General features: G+C 34.0%; 1 protein-coding gene across 1 annotated transcript in view; it reads left to right on the forward strand.

Moving 5' to 3' along the window:
* Positions 1–19015, forward strand: part of SLCO6A1 (solute carrier organic anion transporter family member 6A1) — a 96953-nt gene that overhangs the window by 52494 nt on the left and 25444 nt on the right. The window contains exon 11 of the mRNA XM_040621958.1: positions 10717–10870. Within this exon, the coding sequence (XP_040477892.1) occupies positions 10717–10870 (154 nt within the window). The remainder of the gene's footprint in view (positions 1–10716; positions 10871–19015) is intronic.

Here is a 19015-nt window from a genome sequence, read left to right on the forward strand (position 1 = left end):
AATAAATAAATAAATAAATAAATAAATAAATAAATAAAATCAATAACAGAGGGCAGACTGGGCAAACTGCTGCCCCCCGAAGTGGAGAGAAAAGCAAATAGAGAGAATTGCAGTTTACTGGGAACAGAAGCCATTGGAACTGAATATTGAACAGCACCTGACTAATTGCTGGAGGTGGAACATGTAGTAACTTAAGAGTTAAAATCTGGGGACCCAGTTGTAGGAGGACCCCACACACTTTCATGACTCTAAACATCCAGGTGCTCTGCCAGGTTCTCACAGTGGAAACTGAGAGGAAAATCATCTTGTGTTTTGGGCAGGAGGAGAAGGAAAATAACCATTTGAAATAATACCCAGGAGGCGTCTGCTGTCTGTAACAGAAGCCTACCCTGTAAGAAACTACTTTTCCAGAGTTTCCCCTGCCAAACTTGAAAAAGGAGGGCAATCGGACAAGTCAATCCTTCTCTAACCTTCCTGTCTCACATAAGGGAAGGGAGAAAAAAGGGTAGAAAAACTTCTGAAGGTCACAGCTTAGAGACTCAGGGGCACTGGGACAAAAAGAGACGCAAAATCTAAGATTTAATCTTAAGATTATAGAGTGCTTTCCCTCAACAATATCTTAGCACCACACCAATAGATATCCAATGTTATAACAGAGAAGCACAATTGAGAGAGCTGCAAGACACACACTGTTTAATAAAAAGATTCTAGAGAAACCTAAAGACAACCGGGAAGACAGAATGAGGACACCATGGGAAACTGCGACCTTTGTCACCTATAGCTACAGCAAACTTTAAACACAGCCTAACTCCTAGACAGATAAACATAAAAACCTCATACTAAAAGGCCTATTTACCTCTGTTCTTGTTAACATGATACCTAATATCTGACTTTCAACAAACACATTACAAGGTATTCTAAGGACAAGAAAACATGCAAACTGAAAAAACACAGCACCCATCAGACCCAGACTCAGATATGGCACAGGTTTGGGAATGATCAGACTGGGAACATAAAATAGCTATGATTAATATGCTAAGGGCTCTAATGGGAAAAAGTGGGCAACATGAAAGCAAAAATAGGTAATGTAAGAGAAATAGAAATTCTAAGAAAAAAATCAGAAGTAAATTCCAGAAAGCAAAAAAAAAATAACAGAAATGAAGAATCCCTTTCATGGGCCCATCAGTAGACTGGAGAGAACTGATTAAAGTACCAATGACTGTGAAGATATGTCAATAGAAACTTCACAAACTGAAAAATACAGAGAAAAAGATTAAAAAAAAACTGAAACAGAATATCCAAGAACTGTACACAAAGGTGTAACAAATGTGTCACACAAACACCAGAAGGAGAAGGACAGAGAGGAACAGAAGAAGTAAGTAATAATGGCTGTGAATTTTTCAGAATTAATAAACACCAAACTACAGATCTGGGAAGCTCAGAGAACACCAAGAAGGATAAATACAATAAATAAATAAATAAATAAATAAATAAATAAATAAATAAATAAATAAAACAAATAAAATAAAATAAAATTACAACTAGGCATATTATATTCAACTTGTAGAATCAGGAAACACTGACAAAATCCTGAAAGAAGCCAGGAGAAAAAAACCTCACTGATAGAAGATTGGGGATTATTTATCTCAGACTTATCTTACAAACCATACAAACAAGAAGAGAGTGGAATGAAATATTTAAAGGACTGAAAAAAAATCATTAACCTAGAATGCTATGTGCAATGAAACTGTCCTTCAAAAATGACATAGAAATAAAGATATTCTCAGGAAAACAAAAAAATACAGGAATTGCAAACCTGCTTTGCCAGAAGTGTTTAAGGAAGTTCTTCAGAAAAAAGAAAGATGGTATGAATCAGAAATCTGAGTCCAACTAAAGGAACAAAGAAACATGCTTTGCAGGTAACTTGCTTTGCAAGAAATGTTTATAGAAGTTCTTCGGAAAAAAGACAAATGACATGAGTCGGAAATTTGAGTTTATATAAGAAACAAAGAACACCAGAGAATGAATAAATGAAGGTATACTATTTCATTTTTTATTTTTAATTGGTGTAATTGAGGACTTGTGTTCAAAATAATAATGGTCATAAGATGTTAATTGTTTATGGATAGTGAAATGGATGACAGAAATCTCATAAAAGAGGAAGGAAGAATTGAGAGTATTCTCTTATAAGATACCTTTGCTACCCATGAAGTGGTATGGTGTTATTTGAAAGTAGACTTAACTTGCTCGTATACTGGGAATTCTAGGGAAAGTCCTAAAACATTTTTAAGAAATGTTGCTGGGATGCCTGGGCAGCACAGGTGCCTGAGCATCTGACTTGATTTCGGCTCAGGTCATGGGGTCCTGGGATTGAGCTTCCTGTTGGGCTCTGTGTTTGGCAGGCAGTCTGTTTGAGGGCTGTCTCTCTCCCTCTGCCCCTCCCCCTGCTCATGCATACGCGCTCTCTCTCTCTCTCAAATAAATCTTTAAAAATAAAAATAAAAAGTTTAATTGCTATTCTAATAGATGAGAGAAAATAGAATCTCATAAAGTACCCAATTAAAACCAAAGCAGGCAAAAAAAAAAAAAAAGGGGGAGGGAAAGATGAAAGCAAGAAAGAGCAACTGGTTGGCATGTAATTGTTCATAGTCATGTCTTACGATCTTTTGTATTTGTGTTGTGTCATTTGTGATGTCTCCTCTTTCATTCATAATTTCATTTGCTTGAGTCCTCTTTTTTTTTTTCTTGGCAATTCTAGCTGAAAGCTGTCTATTTCATTTATCTTTTCAAAAAACTATCTTCTGGTTTCATAGATCTTTCCTATTGTTTCATTAATCTTTTCATTTATTTCTGTTCTGATCTTTGTCATTTCCTTCCTTCTACTAACTTTGGGCTTAGTTTGTTGTTTTCCTAGTTCCTTGAAGTGTAAAGTTAGGTTGCTTATTTGAGATCTTTCTTTTTTCTTAATGTAGGCATTTATCTCTGTGAACTTCACTCAGAATTTCTTTTGCTGCATCCTATAGGTTTTGGTATGTTACATTTCTACTTTTATTTATCTCAAGGTATTTTTTAAATTTCTTTTTTGATTTCTTCTTTGATCCATTGGTTGTTCACTAGCATGTTTTAAATCTCCACATATTTGTGAATTTTCCACTTTTCTTCTTGAAATTGAGTTCTAGTGCCATACGATTGTTGAAAAAGATGCTTAATATGATTCCACTCTTCTTAAATGTAATAAGACTTATTTTGTGACCTACTATACGATCTATTCTGGAGAATGTTCCATATGTACTTGAGAAGAATATGTATTCTCCTGCTGTGGATGTAATGTTGTGTAAATGTTTGTAGGTCCATCTGATCCAATGTGTAGTTTAAGTCCAATGTTTCTTTACCGATTTTCTGTCTGGATGATCTATTCTTGTTGAAAGTAGGGTGTTAAGTCCCATACTATTATAGTATTGCTGTCTGTTTTTCCCTTTAGGTCTGCTAAAATTTGCTTTATATATTTAGATGTTCCTCTGTTGGATAAATAAATATTTGCAAATGTTATATTCTCTTACTGGATTGATTCTTTTTCATTAAAATGATATTTATCTCTTATTACAGTATTTCGTCTACCCCAGCTTTCTTTTGGCTTCTATTTGCATGGAATCTTCTTTCATGTCTTTACTTTCACTCTGTGTGTGTCCTTACATCTGAAGTGAGTTTCTTATAGGCAGTATATAGATTGGTCTTGTTTTGTTTTGTTTTATCCATTCAGTCATTCTATGTTTTTTAATTGGAGAATTTCATCCATTACACATAAAGTAATTATTGATAGGTATGTACTTACTGCCATTTTGTTAATTATTTTCTGGCTGTTTTGTAGTTCCTGTTTCCTTTTGTCTCCTCTTGCTTTCCTCCTTGTGGTTTGATGATTTTCTGCAATGGTATGCTCAGATTCCTTTCTCTATATCTTTTGTGTGTCTACTATAGGTTTTTGGTTTCTGGTTACCATGAGGTTTACGTAAAATATGTTTTCAACGGCCATTGTTAAGCTGATAACAGCTTAACCTTGAACATATACTAAAGCTCTAATTTTTTACTCTCACCCTACATTATATGTTTTTGATGTCATAATTTATGTCTTTTTACCTTGTGCATCAATTAACAAATTCTTGTAGTCATATTTATTTTTAATAACTATATTAACCAGATAAACCTTATCTATAACTATAACCTTACCTATAGTTATAATTAGATGAAACTTATCATTCAGCCTAGCTTGGGCTCTTTCTGCTGTGGTCCTATGGGACCCATCAGTGCAAGACCTTTTGGCTATGAGAGCCATACAGTCCTGAGATCCATCCTTTGGGTGGCAACCACAAAAACTGGAATGCCAGCATATGTGCAAGCTGCTTCTAGGGAGACATTGACAATTTGTAGTGAGCTGAATTGAGAAGGCAAAGCTGAAGTCTAATGGTTTCCCTGATCTCTGGGGAGGATTGCAGTCAACCCCTACATGCCTTCTAAATTAGAGACCTGACCCTGACAGCTGCTTTTAAAATATTCAAATAGGCCTCTTCCAGGGAAAATGTGAAAGTGGGTGTTTTTTGGCTGCTCCCTCTGCACTGAGCCCTGTGGGAATAGCTAGCTGTTTGAGAACTGTTTCTTTGTTTGCTACAGTACTATGGAACGCAGCAAGCCCTGTTGGTTATCAGAGGCAGGCCATCAAGAGGCTCTTTCCCTGGGAGGATTGTGATCAGCCCCTGGATATATGTTAAATTAGAAGACTGACCCTCAGATAGTGACTTTTAAATTATGCAGATAGACCTCTTTCAGGCTAAGATAGAGATGGGCATTTTTTGCCTTTTCTTTCTGTGCTGACCCCTGGGGGGGATAGTCATGGTAAGTCTGTAGAGCCCATTAAATGTTTCTTCTTTGCCACAATCTCATGGATATGTGGATGCAAGCCCCATTGGTTTTTGGAGCTAAGTGTTTTGGATGCCCACTACTCAAGTGTGAGTCTTTAAAGTTGGCACACTAGATGTGGGTCCATACTCTTCATTCCCTAGAGAGAAGTTGCTAGTTGGGAAGTCCCTCCTGAATATCAGGTACTGGACCTGGGGTAGGGTTTACTGTAAAAGTGTGTCTCAGGTTTTCCTACCTGTTTCAGTGTGGGTGATGGTATTTTCTCACTTGCCCAATGTGTAGGAGGTATTCAGCTAGTTTTTGGATTTCTTTCAGAGGGAATTTCTCTGTGTGGCTGTAGATTTGGTGTCCTTGGGAGGAGGTCAGTTCTGGAGGCCCCTATGTCATCATCTTGGACTGCAACCAAGATAATCTTTTCAACAAATGGTGCTAGAAAAACTGAAGATGTACATGCAAAAAAAAAAAAAAAAAAACCACAAGAAAAAAATCTAGAGACAGAACAGACTTCATGCTTCACAAAAATTAAATCAAAATTAACTCAAAATGGATTATAGACCTAAATATAAAACACAAAACTATAAAACTTCTGGAAGATAACATAGGATAAAATCTAGATAACCTTGGGTTTTGTGATAACATTTCAGATACAACACCAAAAAAAGGAAGTATGAGAGAAAAAAATGATATGTTAAATGTCATTAAAATTAAAACCTTTCTCTGTGAAAAACACTGTTAATAGAATTAAAAGACAATGCACAAATTGGGAGAAAAATACATACTTGATGCAGGACATATCCAAAATATTTAAAGAACTCTTAAAACTCATCAGTTTATAGAGAAACAACCCAATTAAAAATGGCCAAAAGGTCTAAACATTCACCTCACTAAGGAAGATGTACAGATGCTGATAAGCATATGAAAATATGTTCAGTATTATTTGCCATCAAGGAGTTGCAACTTAAAACAACGAGACACCACAACACTTCTATTGAAATGGCTGGAATCCAAAAAACTGACAAAACGAAATGCTAGCAAGGGTGTGGAGTAAAAAAGACTCACATTTGGTGCTACTGGTAATATAAAATGGTAAGTCACTTTGGCAATTTGGCAGTTTCTTACATAGCTAAACATAGTTTTGCCATTCAGTTCAGCAATTGTGTTTTCAGGTATTTACCCAAATGAATTAAAAACTTACATTCACACAAAAACCTATTAGTGAATGTTGATAGCACCTTCATTTGTACTCGTTAAAATCGGAAACAATCAACATACCTTTCAGTAGGTGAATAGACAAACTAGTACACCATACATGGAATATTATTCAGTGATAAAATGAGCTACCAAGCCACAAAAAGACGTGGAGGAACCTTAAATGTATATATTGCTAAGTGAAAGAAGCCAGTATGGAGGCTACATATTATACGATTCCAACTATAACATGTTCTGGAAAAGGCAAAATTATTGGCAAAATTGCATATTTGATTTGGGCTTTTAAAAATACCTTCTAGGGGCACCTGGGTGGCTCAGTCACTTAAGCATCTGTCTTCAGCTCAGGTCATAATCCCAGGGTCCTGGGATCTGGGATAGAGCCCCGCATCAGGCTCCCTGCTTAGCAGGGAGCCTGCTTCTCCCTCTTCCACTCCCCCTGCTTGTGCTCTCTCTGTCAAATAAATAAATAAAATCTTAAAAAAATATCTTCTACTTAACCTTTTGAACATATGGAATACTGATGTAATAACTGATACAAGATCAATTGTAAAAAATGTACCACACTAAGGCAGCTTACTAATAATAACAGACTGTGTGTAGAGGGAGAAAGAGGTATATGGTAACTGTGTGTGTGCTCAATTATTCTGGAGACCTAAAATTGTTCAAATATATAGTTTATAAGTCAGAATATAATAATCTAAAATGATTTTTAACTATAGGTACTTTTTCAAATGATTAATAATATAAAGTAAACCCCTTTGGTTTCATTCTAAATTTATATTTGGAAATTGTTCTGGGCTTTCACTTCCAGCCAAGATGGGATAACAGATTTCCTCTCCTACCAAAACAACCAAAAATTTGACAAAAATTGAAACAGTGGTTTTCGAGACATTGGAATCAGTCATTGAAGGACAGTGGTACATGAGATGAGAAGCATTCAAGGTGAGCCCTGCAATTCCTCTAGCTTACTGCCTGATAGAATTTTAAGGTTGTAGCACAGGGAGTGGGGATGAGACAGATTCTGGCTGATTCCCTGAGTTGAGGAAATTGAGCTGAGAGTTCAGAGAGACCAATACAGCTAGGGCTCACAAGATTGATAAATAATTCTAAACTGAGTACTACTCTGGCTCTTCCTATCAAATCTGCATATCAACTAAGACAAATAAAAGTGTTTCTAAGTAAATTAGCTGCATTTCAGAATAAAGTTTAAAAATAGTCACAAAAATACAAAAATATTCAACATCCAAGATTGAAATTTACAAGGTCCAATATCCAGTAAAATGTAAGGAATTCAAAGAAGCAGAAAAATACAACCCATAATAAGAAGCTAAATCAGTTGATCAAAACTGACCCATAACTGACTCAGATGTTAATATTACCAGAGTTGACAGTTATTAGTATTCCATATGTTCAAAAACTTAAATAAAAGATATCTATACCAAGTCAGAATGTCTATAAAAAATGAAGGAGAAATAATTTTACACATAAAAATGTAAATAATATTTGAACAACAGACTTACACTACATGAAATGTCTAAAAAAGTCTTTCTGGCTGAAATAAAATGACACCAGGTAAGAATATGAGCTACATAAAGCAAAGAAGAGCAAAGGAAATGGTAATTTATAGGTATTTTTTCTTATTTAAATCTCTTTTAAAATAATTGTTTAAAACAGATTAACATAATATGGGTTTACTTGAAGTGCCGTATATCACATGTTGGTAGACTGTGTTAAGTTAAAGCTGTATAATATGAACTCTGAAGCACCATAAAATAACAGAATCACAGCTAATAAGCCAAGCTGACACATGAATTAAAATAGAATTTTATAAAAACATTTGTTTAATCTCAAATTAGGCAAAAAAAGAAAAAAGAGAACAAAGAAAAGATAAAAAAGAAAATGAATAGAAAGGATAGGTTCAAACCTAACTATATTAGCAATCGCATATAATGTCAATGGAAAGGCAGAAAATTTCCAATTTGATTAAAAAAAATAAAGACCCAACTATATGTGTTGTATAAAAGAAATATGCTTCAAATATGGACACAAGTAGATTATGAGTAAAAGGATGGGGAAAGATGTAGCATATTAACAGTAATCTAAAGAAAGCTGGAGTATGATAGTAGACCAACTAGATTTGTGAGCAAATAATATTAGCAGAAATAAAGAAGGTGATTATGTAATGATAGAGTGGTCAATTCATCAAGAATTCAAACAATTCTTAATGTTTATGAGCCTAATGAAAGAGCTTTAAAATATGTGAAGCAAAAAGACACTGCAAGTAGAAATACAGAAATCCACAAATATAGTCAGATATTTTGATACTCTTCTCTTAATAATAGAAGTAGGCAAATCTCTAGACAGAGAAAACTACCAATATCAAGAGTTAGAGTTCTGTTGTGATGTTTTTATAGATTCCATCAATATTAAAAGGATAGTAAGGTAATGTTATAAACAACTTTATGCCCATAAATCTGACAACTTCCATGAAATGGATAAATCCTTCAAAAGACACAAACTCATTTAAGAAAAAACAATATGCGTCTATTAAATAAATCATATTTGTATTTATATACTTTCTGACAAAGAAAATTCCAAGCCCAAATGTTTTTACTGGAGAACTAAACCAAATATTTAAACAATACCTGACTTTACACAAATTCTTCCAAAAAATTGAAAAGGAGTGTATACTTTCCAACTTATTCTATGAAACTTGCATTATCTTTATATCAAAACTGGACAAAAGACATTGTAAGAAAAGAAAACTATAGACCTATTTCTCTCATGAACATAGATTCAAAAACTGTTAACAAAATTCTGGCAAATTGAACCCAGCAGTATATTAAAAGGAAAATAAATTATGATCAAGCAAGATTTATCAAAGGAATGCAAAGTTGCTTTAATATTTGAAAGTCAATTGGTATAATCCACATATTAATAAACTAAAAATGAAAAAACCTATAATCACAATAGATGCCAGAAGCTCCATGATAAAGTACAACATCTACTCATAAACCAGGAAACTAGGAATGGAAGGGAACTATGAAAGCATACAGCTAGCACTATACTTAGTGGTTATTATGGAATGAATGTGTTTAACCCTCCTACTGAATTTGTAAGTTGAAGCCTAAATCTCTAATGTGATAGTGTTAGGAGGTGGAGCCTTAAGGAGATCATTAAGTTTAGATAAGGTCCTGAGGGTAGACCACCCTACCCCTGATAATGGAAATTAGTGTCCTTATGAGAACATATAGTCATTTTAACAAATGATGGTGGAACAAATAGCTATCTGTATATAGACAAATGAACTTTGGGTCATACCATGTAGCACATAAAATAGTTAAAGTGGATTGTAGATGGGAATATAAAATACCAAGAGTATAGGAAAATATTTTGTAAACTTGGGTTCAGCAAAGTTTTCTTAGATAATGGCACAAAATACATGATCCATAAAGAAATGCATTGATTAATTGTTGTACATCAAAATAAAATATTTCTGCTCTTTGAAAGACCCTGTTTAGGGAATGAAAAAACAAGCCATAGATTGTGAGAAGATATTTGAAAATCATATATCTGATGAAGGACTTGTTTCCAGCATATATAAAGAACTTTCAATGCTTAATAATAAGAAAATACTCAATAAAAATGGGCAAAAGTTTTGAACAGACATTTAACCAAATATATATACAGATGAGAAATAAGCATACGGAAAGATGGCCAACATCATTTGCCATCAGGGAAGGGAATATTAAAAGCCACAATATGAAAGTACTATGTCCTTGTTCGAATGTCTAAAAATGACCAGCAGCACCTGGGTGGCTCAGTCGGTTAGGCATCTGCCTTTGGCACAGGTCATGATCCTGGGATCCTGAGATGAAGCCCTGCATTGGGCTCCCTACTCAGCTGGGAGCCTGCCTCCCCCTCTACCCCTCATCCCTCTTGTTCTCTCAATCTCTCTCTCTCAAATGAATAAATTAAAAAAATCTAAAAAAAAAAAGACTGATTATACTAAGTGTTGGTGCGGAATGTAGAAAGCAACTGAAACTCTTATACACTGCTGATAGAAATATAAAATAGCACAACCAAGTTGGAAAAGTGACAGTTTCTTAAAAAGTTGCATGAACACCTACCGTATGATCCTACTTCTTAGTATTTACCCAAGACACATGGAGACATATCATCATACAAAGACCATATAAAGAATAACTGCATGGAAGAAGCCAGACAAAGAAAGTGTACATACTGTATGATTCTATTTCATGAAATGCTATAAAATTCAAATTAATGAATAATGGCAGAAAATGCATCAGCAGATCCCAGGGGACAGAGGTATTACAAAGGGGCACAATGAAATTTAGGGGGTGAGGATTATGTTTGTTAACATGATTGTGGTGATGGTGGTGATGATTTCACAAGTGTATACATGTATCAAAAACATTCAAGTTGTATATTGTATATATTGAGTATACTTCAATAAACCTGTTAAAAAGAAATTATATTTCAGTAATCATATTTTTTGGATTTCATTGATATCCTGATATATACATTAGTAAGTATAATACTGTGGTATAATTATATTAAATTTTTTTTTTACAGAACAGGACAGTTGGGAAACCTGACAGCTCCTTGCAATTCTCACTGTAAATGCTCATCTTCATTTTATTCTACTATCTGTGGAAGAGATAATATTGGATATTTTTCTCCTTGCTTTGCGGGCTGTACACAATCTAAAAAATTAAATGATCAACAGGTAATTATTTTTTTATTATGCTTCTCCCTCTCTAATAAGACGTTCAATTTGTAGTTGGTGTTTACATTTTACTCCTCACTCTCTATAAAAGCTTTCTTCCCCATAATTTTTTTTTTAAGATTTTATTTATTTATTTGACAGAGATAGAGACAGCCAGCGAGAGAGGGAACACAAGCAGGGGGAGTGGGAGAGGAAGAAGCAGGCTCATAGCGGAGGAGCCTGATGTGGGGCTCGATCCCATAACGCCGGGATCACGCCCTGAGCCGAAGGCAGACGCCCAACGACTGCGCTACTCAGGCGCCCCCCCCCCATAATTTTTTTTTTAAACAGGAAAAGAGTATTTGCTTTAGGTGACCATAATCCAAAAGGCTTATGGGAATTGGCAGTGGAAAAAATACTTCTATATTAAAACATGCCTCAATAAGAAAATTATGAAAGGAAAAAAAAACCTCACAGGTAAATAAAAACATAATAAAAGTAGTACATTAATCACTTATAAAACCAGGATGGAGATTAAAGCGCAAAAGCAGTAAAATCAATTATAACTATAAAAATCAGTCAAGGAATTTACAAAAGGATGTAAAATATGCTATCATATACATAAAAAGGTGGGGGGGGAAATGTAGTGCTTTTAGAATGGGTTCAAAATTAAGCATCCATCAACTTAATATTGATGGCTATATGTATAGGATGTTATAGATGAACCTAATGGTAACCACAAATCAAAAACCTAAAATAGGTATGCCAAAAATGAAGAGAAAGGAATTCAAGGATACCATTAAAGTTAGCCATCAAACTGCAAGGGAAAGAAAGCAAGGGAAGAAAAGAATGGAGAACTATAAAAGCTACCATTATAAAAAAAGTAACAAAATGGTAGTAAGTAACAAAAGGCATACCTATCAATAACAACTTTAACTATAGATAGACTAAATGCCAATCAAAAGACATAGGGTGACAGAATGGATAAAAAAGCAAGACCCATCTATATGCAGCCCATAAGAGACTCACTTCAGACCTAGAGACACATGCAGACTGAAAGTGAAGGGATAGGAAAACATTTATCATGCAAATGGAATAAAAAGAAAAAGAGGTAACAAGACTAATATGGAACAAAATATACTTTAAAACAAAGACTGAAGCAAGAGACAAAGAAAGATACTACATAATGATGAAGAGAACAAGCCAACAAAAAGAACATAAAACAATTGTAAATATTTATGCATTCAACATGGAAGAACCCAAATACATAAAGCAACTATTAACAGACACAAAGGAAGAAATCAATAGTAACACAATAATAGTAGGGGACTTTTACTACATCAATGGATAGATCAGACAAGAAATCAACAAAAGAAATGGGCTTTGATTGACACATTGGAACAGATGGATCTAACAGATATATTCAGAACATTCCATCATAAAACAGAAGAATACACATTATTTTCAAGTGGAACTTTTCAATATTTCACATGGAACTTTTTCCAGAATAAATCATACGGTAGGTCACAAAACACATCTCAACAAATTAAAAAAGATTGAAATCATATCATGCATTTTTTTTCTGACCACAATAGTATGAAACTAGAAACCAATCATAAGAAAAAATTTGGAAAGAACACAAATACATGCAGATTAAATAATATGATACTGAACAATAAATGAGTCAACCAAGAAATCAAAGAGGAAATTTTAAAAATTACATGGGGAGAAATGAAAATAAAAACAAATGATCTGAAATCTTTGGGATGCAGCAAAAACTGTTCTAAGACGAAAGATCAGAACCATACAGGCCTACCTCAAGAAGCAAGAAAAACCTCAAATAACCTAATCTTACACCCAAAGGAGCTAGAAAAAGAAGAACAAAACCAAAGTCAGTAGAAGAAAGGAAATAATAAATATTAGAAATAAATAGAGATTTAAAAAACCATAGAACAGATTAATGAAACCAGGAGCTGATTTTTTGAAATGATCAAGGAAATTGATAACCTTCATCCAGAGTCATTGAGAGAGAGAGAGAGAGAGGACTCAAATAAAATCAGAAATTAAACAAAAATAACAACTGACATCATAGAAATTGTAAGAAATTATATACCACAAAGGATTATAAGAGAATATTATTAAAAAAATATATGCCAATTGTATAACCTAGAAGAAATGGATAAATTCCTAGGAACATATTCCCTCCCAAAACTGAATCAGGAAGAAATAGAAAATTTGAATGGACCAATTACTGGCAATACAATTGAATCAGTAATTATATAGAGAACAAACTGATGCTTACTAGAGGGGAGGTGGGCAAGGGGATGGGTTTGGTGAATGAGGGGGATTAGAAAGGGCACTTGTGATGAGCCACTGAGTGTTGTGTGTAAGTGTTGCATCACTAAATTCTACATGTGAAAGTATTACACTGTATGTTAACCAACTGGAATTTAAACAAAAACTAAGAAAAAAAAGAACTCCCAAGAAACTAAAGTCTAGGACCATATGGCTCCACAAGTGAGTTCTACTAAGCATATACAGAAGAGTGAATACCTATTCTTCTTGAACTTTTCCAAAAAATAGAAGAGAAAGGAAAACTTCCAAATTCATTCAATGTAGTCAGTATTACCCTGATACCAAAACCAGGTAAAAATACTACCAAATAAGGAAAAAAGAGAGAGAGGGAGGGAGAACTACAGGCCAATATCTCTGATGAACATAGAGACAAAAATCTGAACAAAATATTGAATGCAACAAAACATTACAAAAATCATTCAGCACAATCAAGTGGGATTTATTGCTGGGTTGCAAAGGTGATTCAATATTCACAATTCAATAAGTATGATACATCACATCAATAAGAGAAAAGATAAAAACCATATGATCATCTCAATAAATGCAGAAAAGCATTTGACAAAGTACAACATCCATTCATGCCAAAAAACAAAGTAGGTTTAGAGTGAACATATCTCAACATAATGAAGGCCATATATGAAGAATCCACAGCTAACATCATATTCAATGGCGAAAAGCTAAGAGCTTTTCCCCTAAGATCAGGAACAACACAAAGATGTCCACTTTCATCACTTTTATTCAACCTAGTATTGGAAGTCCCAGCCACAGCAATCAGACAAGAAAAAGAAAAGTCACTCAAATTGGTAAGGAAGAAGTAAAATTTTCACTATATTCAGATGACATGAAACTACATATAGAAAATCCTTAAGACTACACCCAAAAATTACTAGAACTGATAAATGAATTCAGTAAAGTCACAGGACACAAAATTAACATACAGAAGTCTGTTGTAAGTCTATACACTAATAAGTAGCAGAAAGAGAAATTAAGAAAACAATCCCATTTACAATTGCACTAAAAAGAATAAATACCTACTAATAAACTTAACTAAAAAGGTAAAAGACCTATACTCTGAAAACTGTAAAACATTGAAAACTACAATTGAAGACAATACAAACAAATGGAAAAATATTTTCTGCTCATGGCTTGGAATAACCAATATTTTCTAAATGTCCATACTAGGCCAAAGAAATCTACAGATTTAATGCAGTCCTTACCAAAATGCCAACAGCATTTTCCATAGATCTAGAACAAATAATCCTTAAATTTGTATGGAATTACAAAAGATCCCAAGTAGACAAAGCAATTTTGAAAAAGAACAAAACACAATCCCAGATTTCAAGATACACTACAAAGCTGTAGTCATCAAAACAGTGTGCTACTTGCACAAAAATGGGCAAATAGATCAATGGAAGAGTATAGAATCCAGAAATATACCCACACCTTTATGGTCAATTAATCTATGACAAAGGAGGAAAGAATATGCAATGGGAGGAAGTTGGTCTCATCAATAAATGGTGTTGAGAAAACTGGACACCTACATGCAAAAGAATGAAATTGGACAACTCTCTAACACCATATACAAAAGTGAACTACAATGGATTAAAGACCCAAATGTGAGACCTGAAACTATAAAATTCCTGGAAGAAAACATAGACAGTAATTTCTTTGACACCACGTATAGAAATCAGCCATTTTTATAGATATGTTTCCTCTGGCATGGGAAGAAAAAGCAAAATTAAACTATTGGGACTACATCAAAATGAAAGGCTTTTGCTCAGTGAAGGAAAGCATCAACAAAACAAAAAGGCAACATACTGAATGGGATAAGATATTTGCAAATGATGTAATTGATAAGGGATTAATAACACAACACCAAAAAACCCAATCTGATTAAAATTGGGCAGAGGACATGAATAGACATTTTTCTGAAGAAGACAAACAGATGGCCAACAGACATGTGAGAAGATGCTCAGCATCACCCATCATCAGGGAAATGCAAATCAAAACCACCTTACACTTGTCAGAATGGCTAAAACAAGAAACACAAGAAATAACAAGTGTTGGCAAGTATGTGGAATAAAAGGCACCCTCATGCACTTTTGGTGGGAATGTAAATTGATGCAGCCATTGTGGAAAAGAGTATGGCGCTTCCTCAAAAGCTTAAATATAGAAATACCATGTGATCCAGTAATTCCACTAGTGCATATTTACTCAAAGAAAATGAAAACACTAATTAGAAAAAGTGTATGCATCCCCGTGTTTATTGCACCATTATTTACAACCCAAGTGTCCATCCATAGATCAATGGATAAAAAAAATGTGTGTGTGTTTGTGTGTATACACAAAAAGTGAGTGTATGTATATATATGTATACCCACACACAATGGAATATTACTCACTATAAAAAAGAATGAAATCTTGCTTTTTGCAACAATATGGGTGGATCTAGCAGTATAATGCTAAGTGAGATGTCAGCCAGAGAAAGACAAATACCATATGATTTCACTCATATGTGGAATTTAAGAAACAAAACAGTCAAGGAAAAACAGACCAAAAAATAGACTCTTAACTGTAGAGAACAAACTAGTGATTACCAGAATGGAGTCGGCGGGGGGGGGGGCGCGGGTGAACTAGGTGAAGGGGATTAAGAGTACACTTATTGTGATGAGCACAGATTAACGTATAGAATTGTTGAATCATCCTATTTTACACCTGAAACTAAAATAACACTGTATGTTAATTATACTTGAATAAAAAATAATGCATCCATGTGTTGCATCATCCCAATTTTATAGTTTAAAAGTAGTAGGTGACTATCTACCTCTTGCAGTAGCAAAGTTGAAAGAAGCAATTTAAGAGCATATTTTATCTTCTACTTATGTCATTTATTTTAGTTCTGCCCTACCTATCTGCAGCACCCATCCACACCAAAATCTTGAACCACAGTCTTTCTCACAGCATTGGGTTGACCAGTACTATCTTTCTATTCACCTTTCACTCAGTTTATTCTTCTTTTGAGGAATTAAAAGTATCTACACTTTTTTGCTGTTTCTATTTCTGTTCCACATTAACTCAGATGTGAGAATCAGTCCCTTTATCATGTGCCAGAGATTACCGTACATACAAGGTCTTTATAAGCCTATCAGACTTTCTAGAAAGGTAAGAGCAGATTTATATGGTAGCAATACAAATGACTTACAAGTGAATATATGTTACCCCTGTTTGTCTTTTGCCATTTACATCTATCAGGACTCATTTAAAAATTTCCCTGTTTGCTTATATTTGGGCCCAAACCATCAGAATTCCTTATTTCCCTAGGCCTTCTACCAACCTCCAGAGAAATTTTCTTATTTTTTCATGTAGAGTTGACTACTCTGTTACTTATTTGACTCCAGATTAATTTTCTTATGTCCAAAATTTCGTAAAGCTGCTTTTAGCTAAATAATGCACTATAACTTCAGCTTCTTCCTTTTAAGTGACACCAAAGTAGGGACACAGTCTTTAAAAACTCTGTATTTCTGTCTCATCTTTCTGGCTGGTCTTTGTGAGGGGGAGAGAGCAACAGAGAGCTTTATTGATCCTGACCTGTGGGCATATGGCCACCCCCATAGCAAGCAATAAAGTCCTTTGTGATTTATGCACCGAAATAATGATATGCTTTTTCCTGTTATACACAGATCACTTTTTTTAAAGATATTAGCATACTTGACCAACTCTAGTTCCTCATAGTCAGGTTTTCACTAGTGTATGATTTAATAATATATCTTCAGTTTTTTAAAACTAATATCAATATACAAAAGTTTGCATACCCTTTAAAAATATGTCTTCATAAATGTTACAGTATATATTTTAAACGATACTTAAAGTCTTTAAAATATCTTCCTGTGGGGGGCGCCTGGGTGGCTCAGTCATTAAGCGTCTGTCTTCTGCTCAGGACATGATCCCAGGGTCCTGGGATCTAGCCCCTCATCGGGCTCCCTGCTCGGTGGGGAGCCTGCTTCTCTTTCTCCCACTTCCCCTGCTTGTGTTTCCTCTCTCTGTGTGTCTCTCTGTCAAATAAATAAAATTTTTAAAAATAAAATAAAATATGTTACTGTGGAAAACTTTAAATGTAATAGAAAATAGAAAAGAATAATGAACTCCTATATGTCCGTTACTTCTCTTCAGCAACTTGTTTACATGGAGAAAATCTTACTTTATACTCTTACTAACTTCCTCTCCTCCATTTTAGTTTGAAAGAAGCAAATGACCTTTTTAGATGCTCATGTTTTTACCACAGTATAAAGCATAATTGTTTGAGCTCGGTGTTTTGATCCCATGTGATAGTCAAGAGCTAAAACAGCCATCCATTATATGGCTTTTTCTTGCCTTTCTTGGGAAATCCTAATAGGATGATGTGATCTTTCACAGAATTCCTAAAAAGGAATCCTATGTTAGGGATTTTTTTCTTTTTCATAAAAGTCTTTATAATTGTCTTGCATTTGTCTAAGGAGTAATTAACTCAATGAGTAACAGTGACAGAAATAATCCACAAAATAGTCACTCAAACTGTGTGGTAACATTTGATACTGAATAAAAATTGAAAGAAGAATAAAATATTTTTGACAAATATTAGAACTGTTAGAAATTACCCAGAATTAGCCTTGATTAATTAATAATTCTGAAGGAAAGTGGAAAATAGCAGAAGCTATTAATACAATTTGATTAATACAATTTGATATGGATGGAATGATTAATAGATGATTAATTAATAAAATTTGATATGGATAGAATTGATGAATAGATAAAATGTGCTTTAATTTCAAATGGGAAAGAATTGATACCAATACAAATAATTTTACTAAATGATGATTAAATAAAAGAAACAGTATATATAAAAAGTAATTATGTATCTAAATGATGTTAATGGAATTCCCTCCGTTGAAAATATTTTTTCAATCAAAATATGTCAACTTTGAAATAATTTTGATTCAGAGGCACCTGGGTGGCTCAGTCAGTTAACTGTCTGGGCCTTAATCTCAAGCTCAGGTCTCCATCTCCGGATTGTGAGTTCAAGCTCCATGTTGAGCTCCACACTGGGCATGGAGCCTAGTTAAAAAATATTTTTTTGCTATGAAATAATTCTGATTAAATGATTATATTTGAAACATCAGAATAAAAGTGAATTAGAATTGGATGCTCTTCAATTACACTTCTGCAGAAGTTTGAGTGGTAGAAAATGCTTTATCTCTGAAGATTTTTAAATTTCTGTAGAAAATGAGAGCCTTGCTAAAACTGAAAATAGTTATCTGTTCTTCATACCAATAACATTTCTGGACAATTTTGTCTCATTGACACCCACATACATTTTTCCTATCTGTGCTACCAAAGTTCTTCAAATTTCCTTGATATAGATATTAAAGAAATCTTGGGTTTTATTTCATGATCTTGTCACTGAGATTAGTTCTTTTCCAGCTGATATAGCTTTCATTTTAAATATCAGGATCATGGTGCTTTTTCCGAAGGTTACTCTGTTACAACAGGAGCCTCATTCTAATTATCTATGGAGGGGATGTTAATCTCACCCAAAACATGAAGAATTACAAGAAGCCAGGCTTCAAAGTCTCCTTCCATTGATACATCCTTAGAATAGTTTAACTTCATTTACTCACTTCCCACCTTAGTGTTATTTTTATCATATACTTTATTTCTTCATGTATTTTAAATGACATGTACCGTTATTGTTGTTTTGTAAAGTCAATATGCACTTACGTTTACCCATTTTCTTGCATTTCCATGTTTTCATATGAGATTACTTTCTTTCTTCCT

The sequence above is a fragment of the Ursus maritimus genome, unplaced genomic scaffold (assembly GCF_017311325.1).
Source record: "Ursus maritimus isolate PB19 unplaced genomic scaffold, ASM1731132v1 scaffold_5, whole genome shotgun sequence".
In the NCBI taxonomy this organism is placed as follows: domain Eukaryota; kingdom Metazoa; phylum Chordata; class Mammalia; order Carnivora; family Ursidae; genus Ursus; species Ursus maritimus.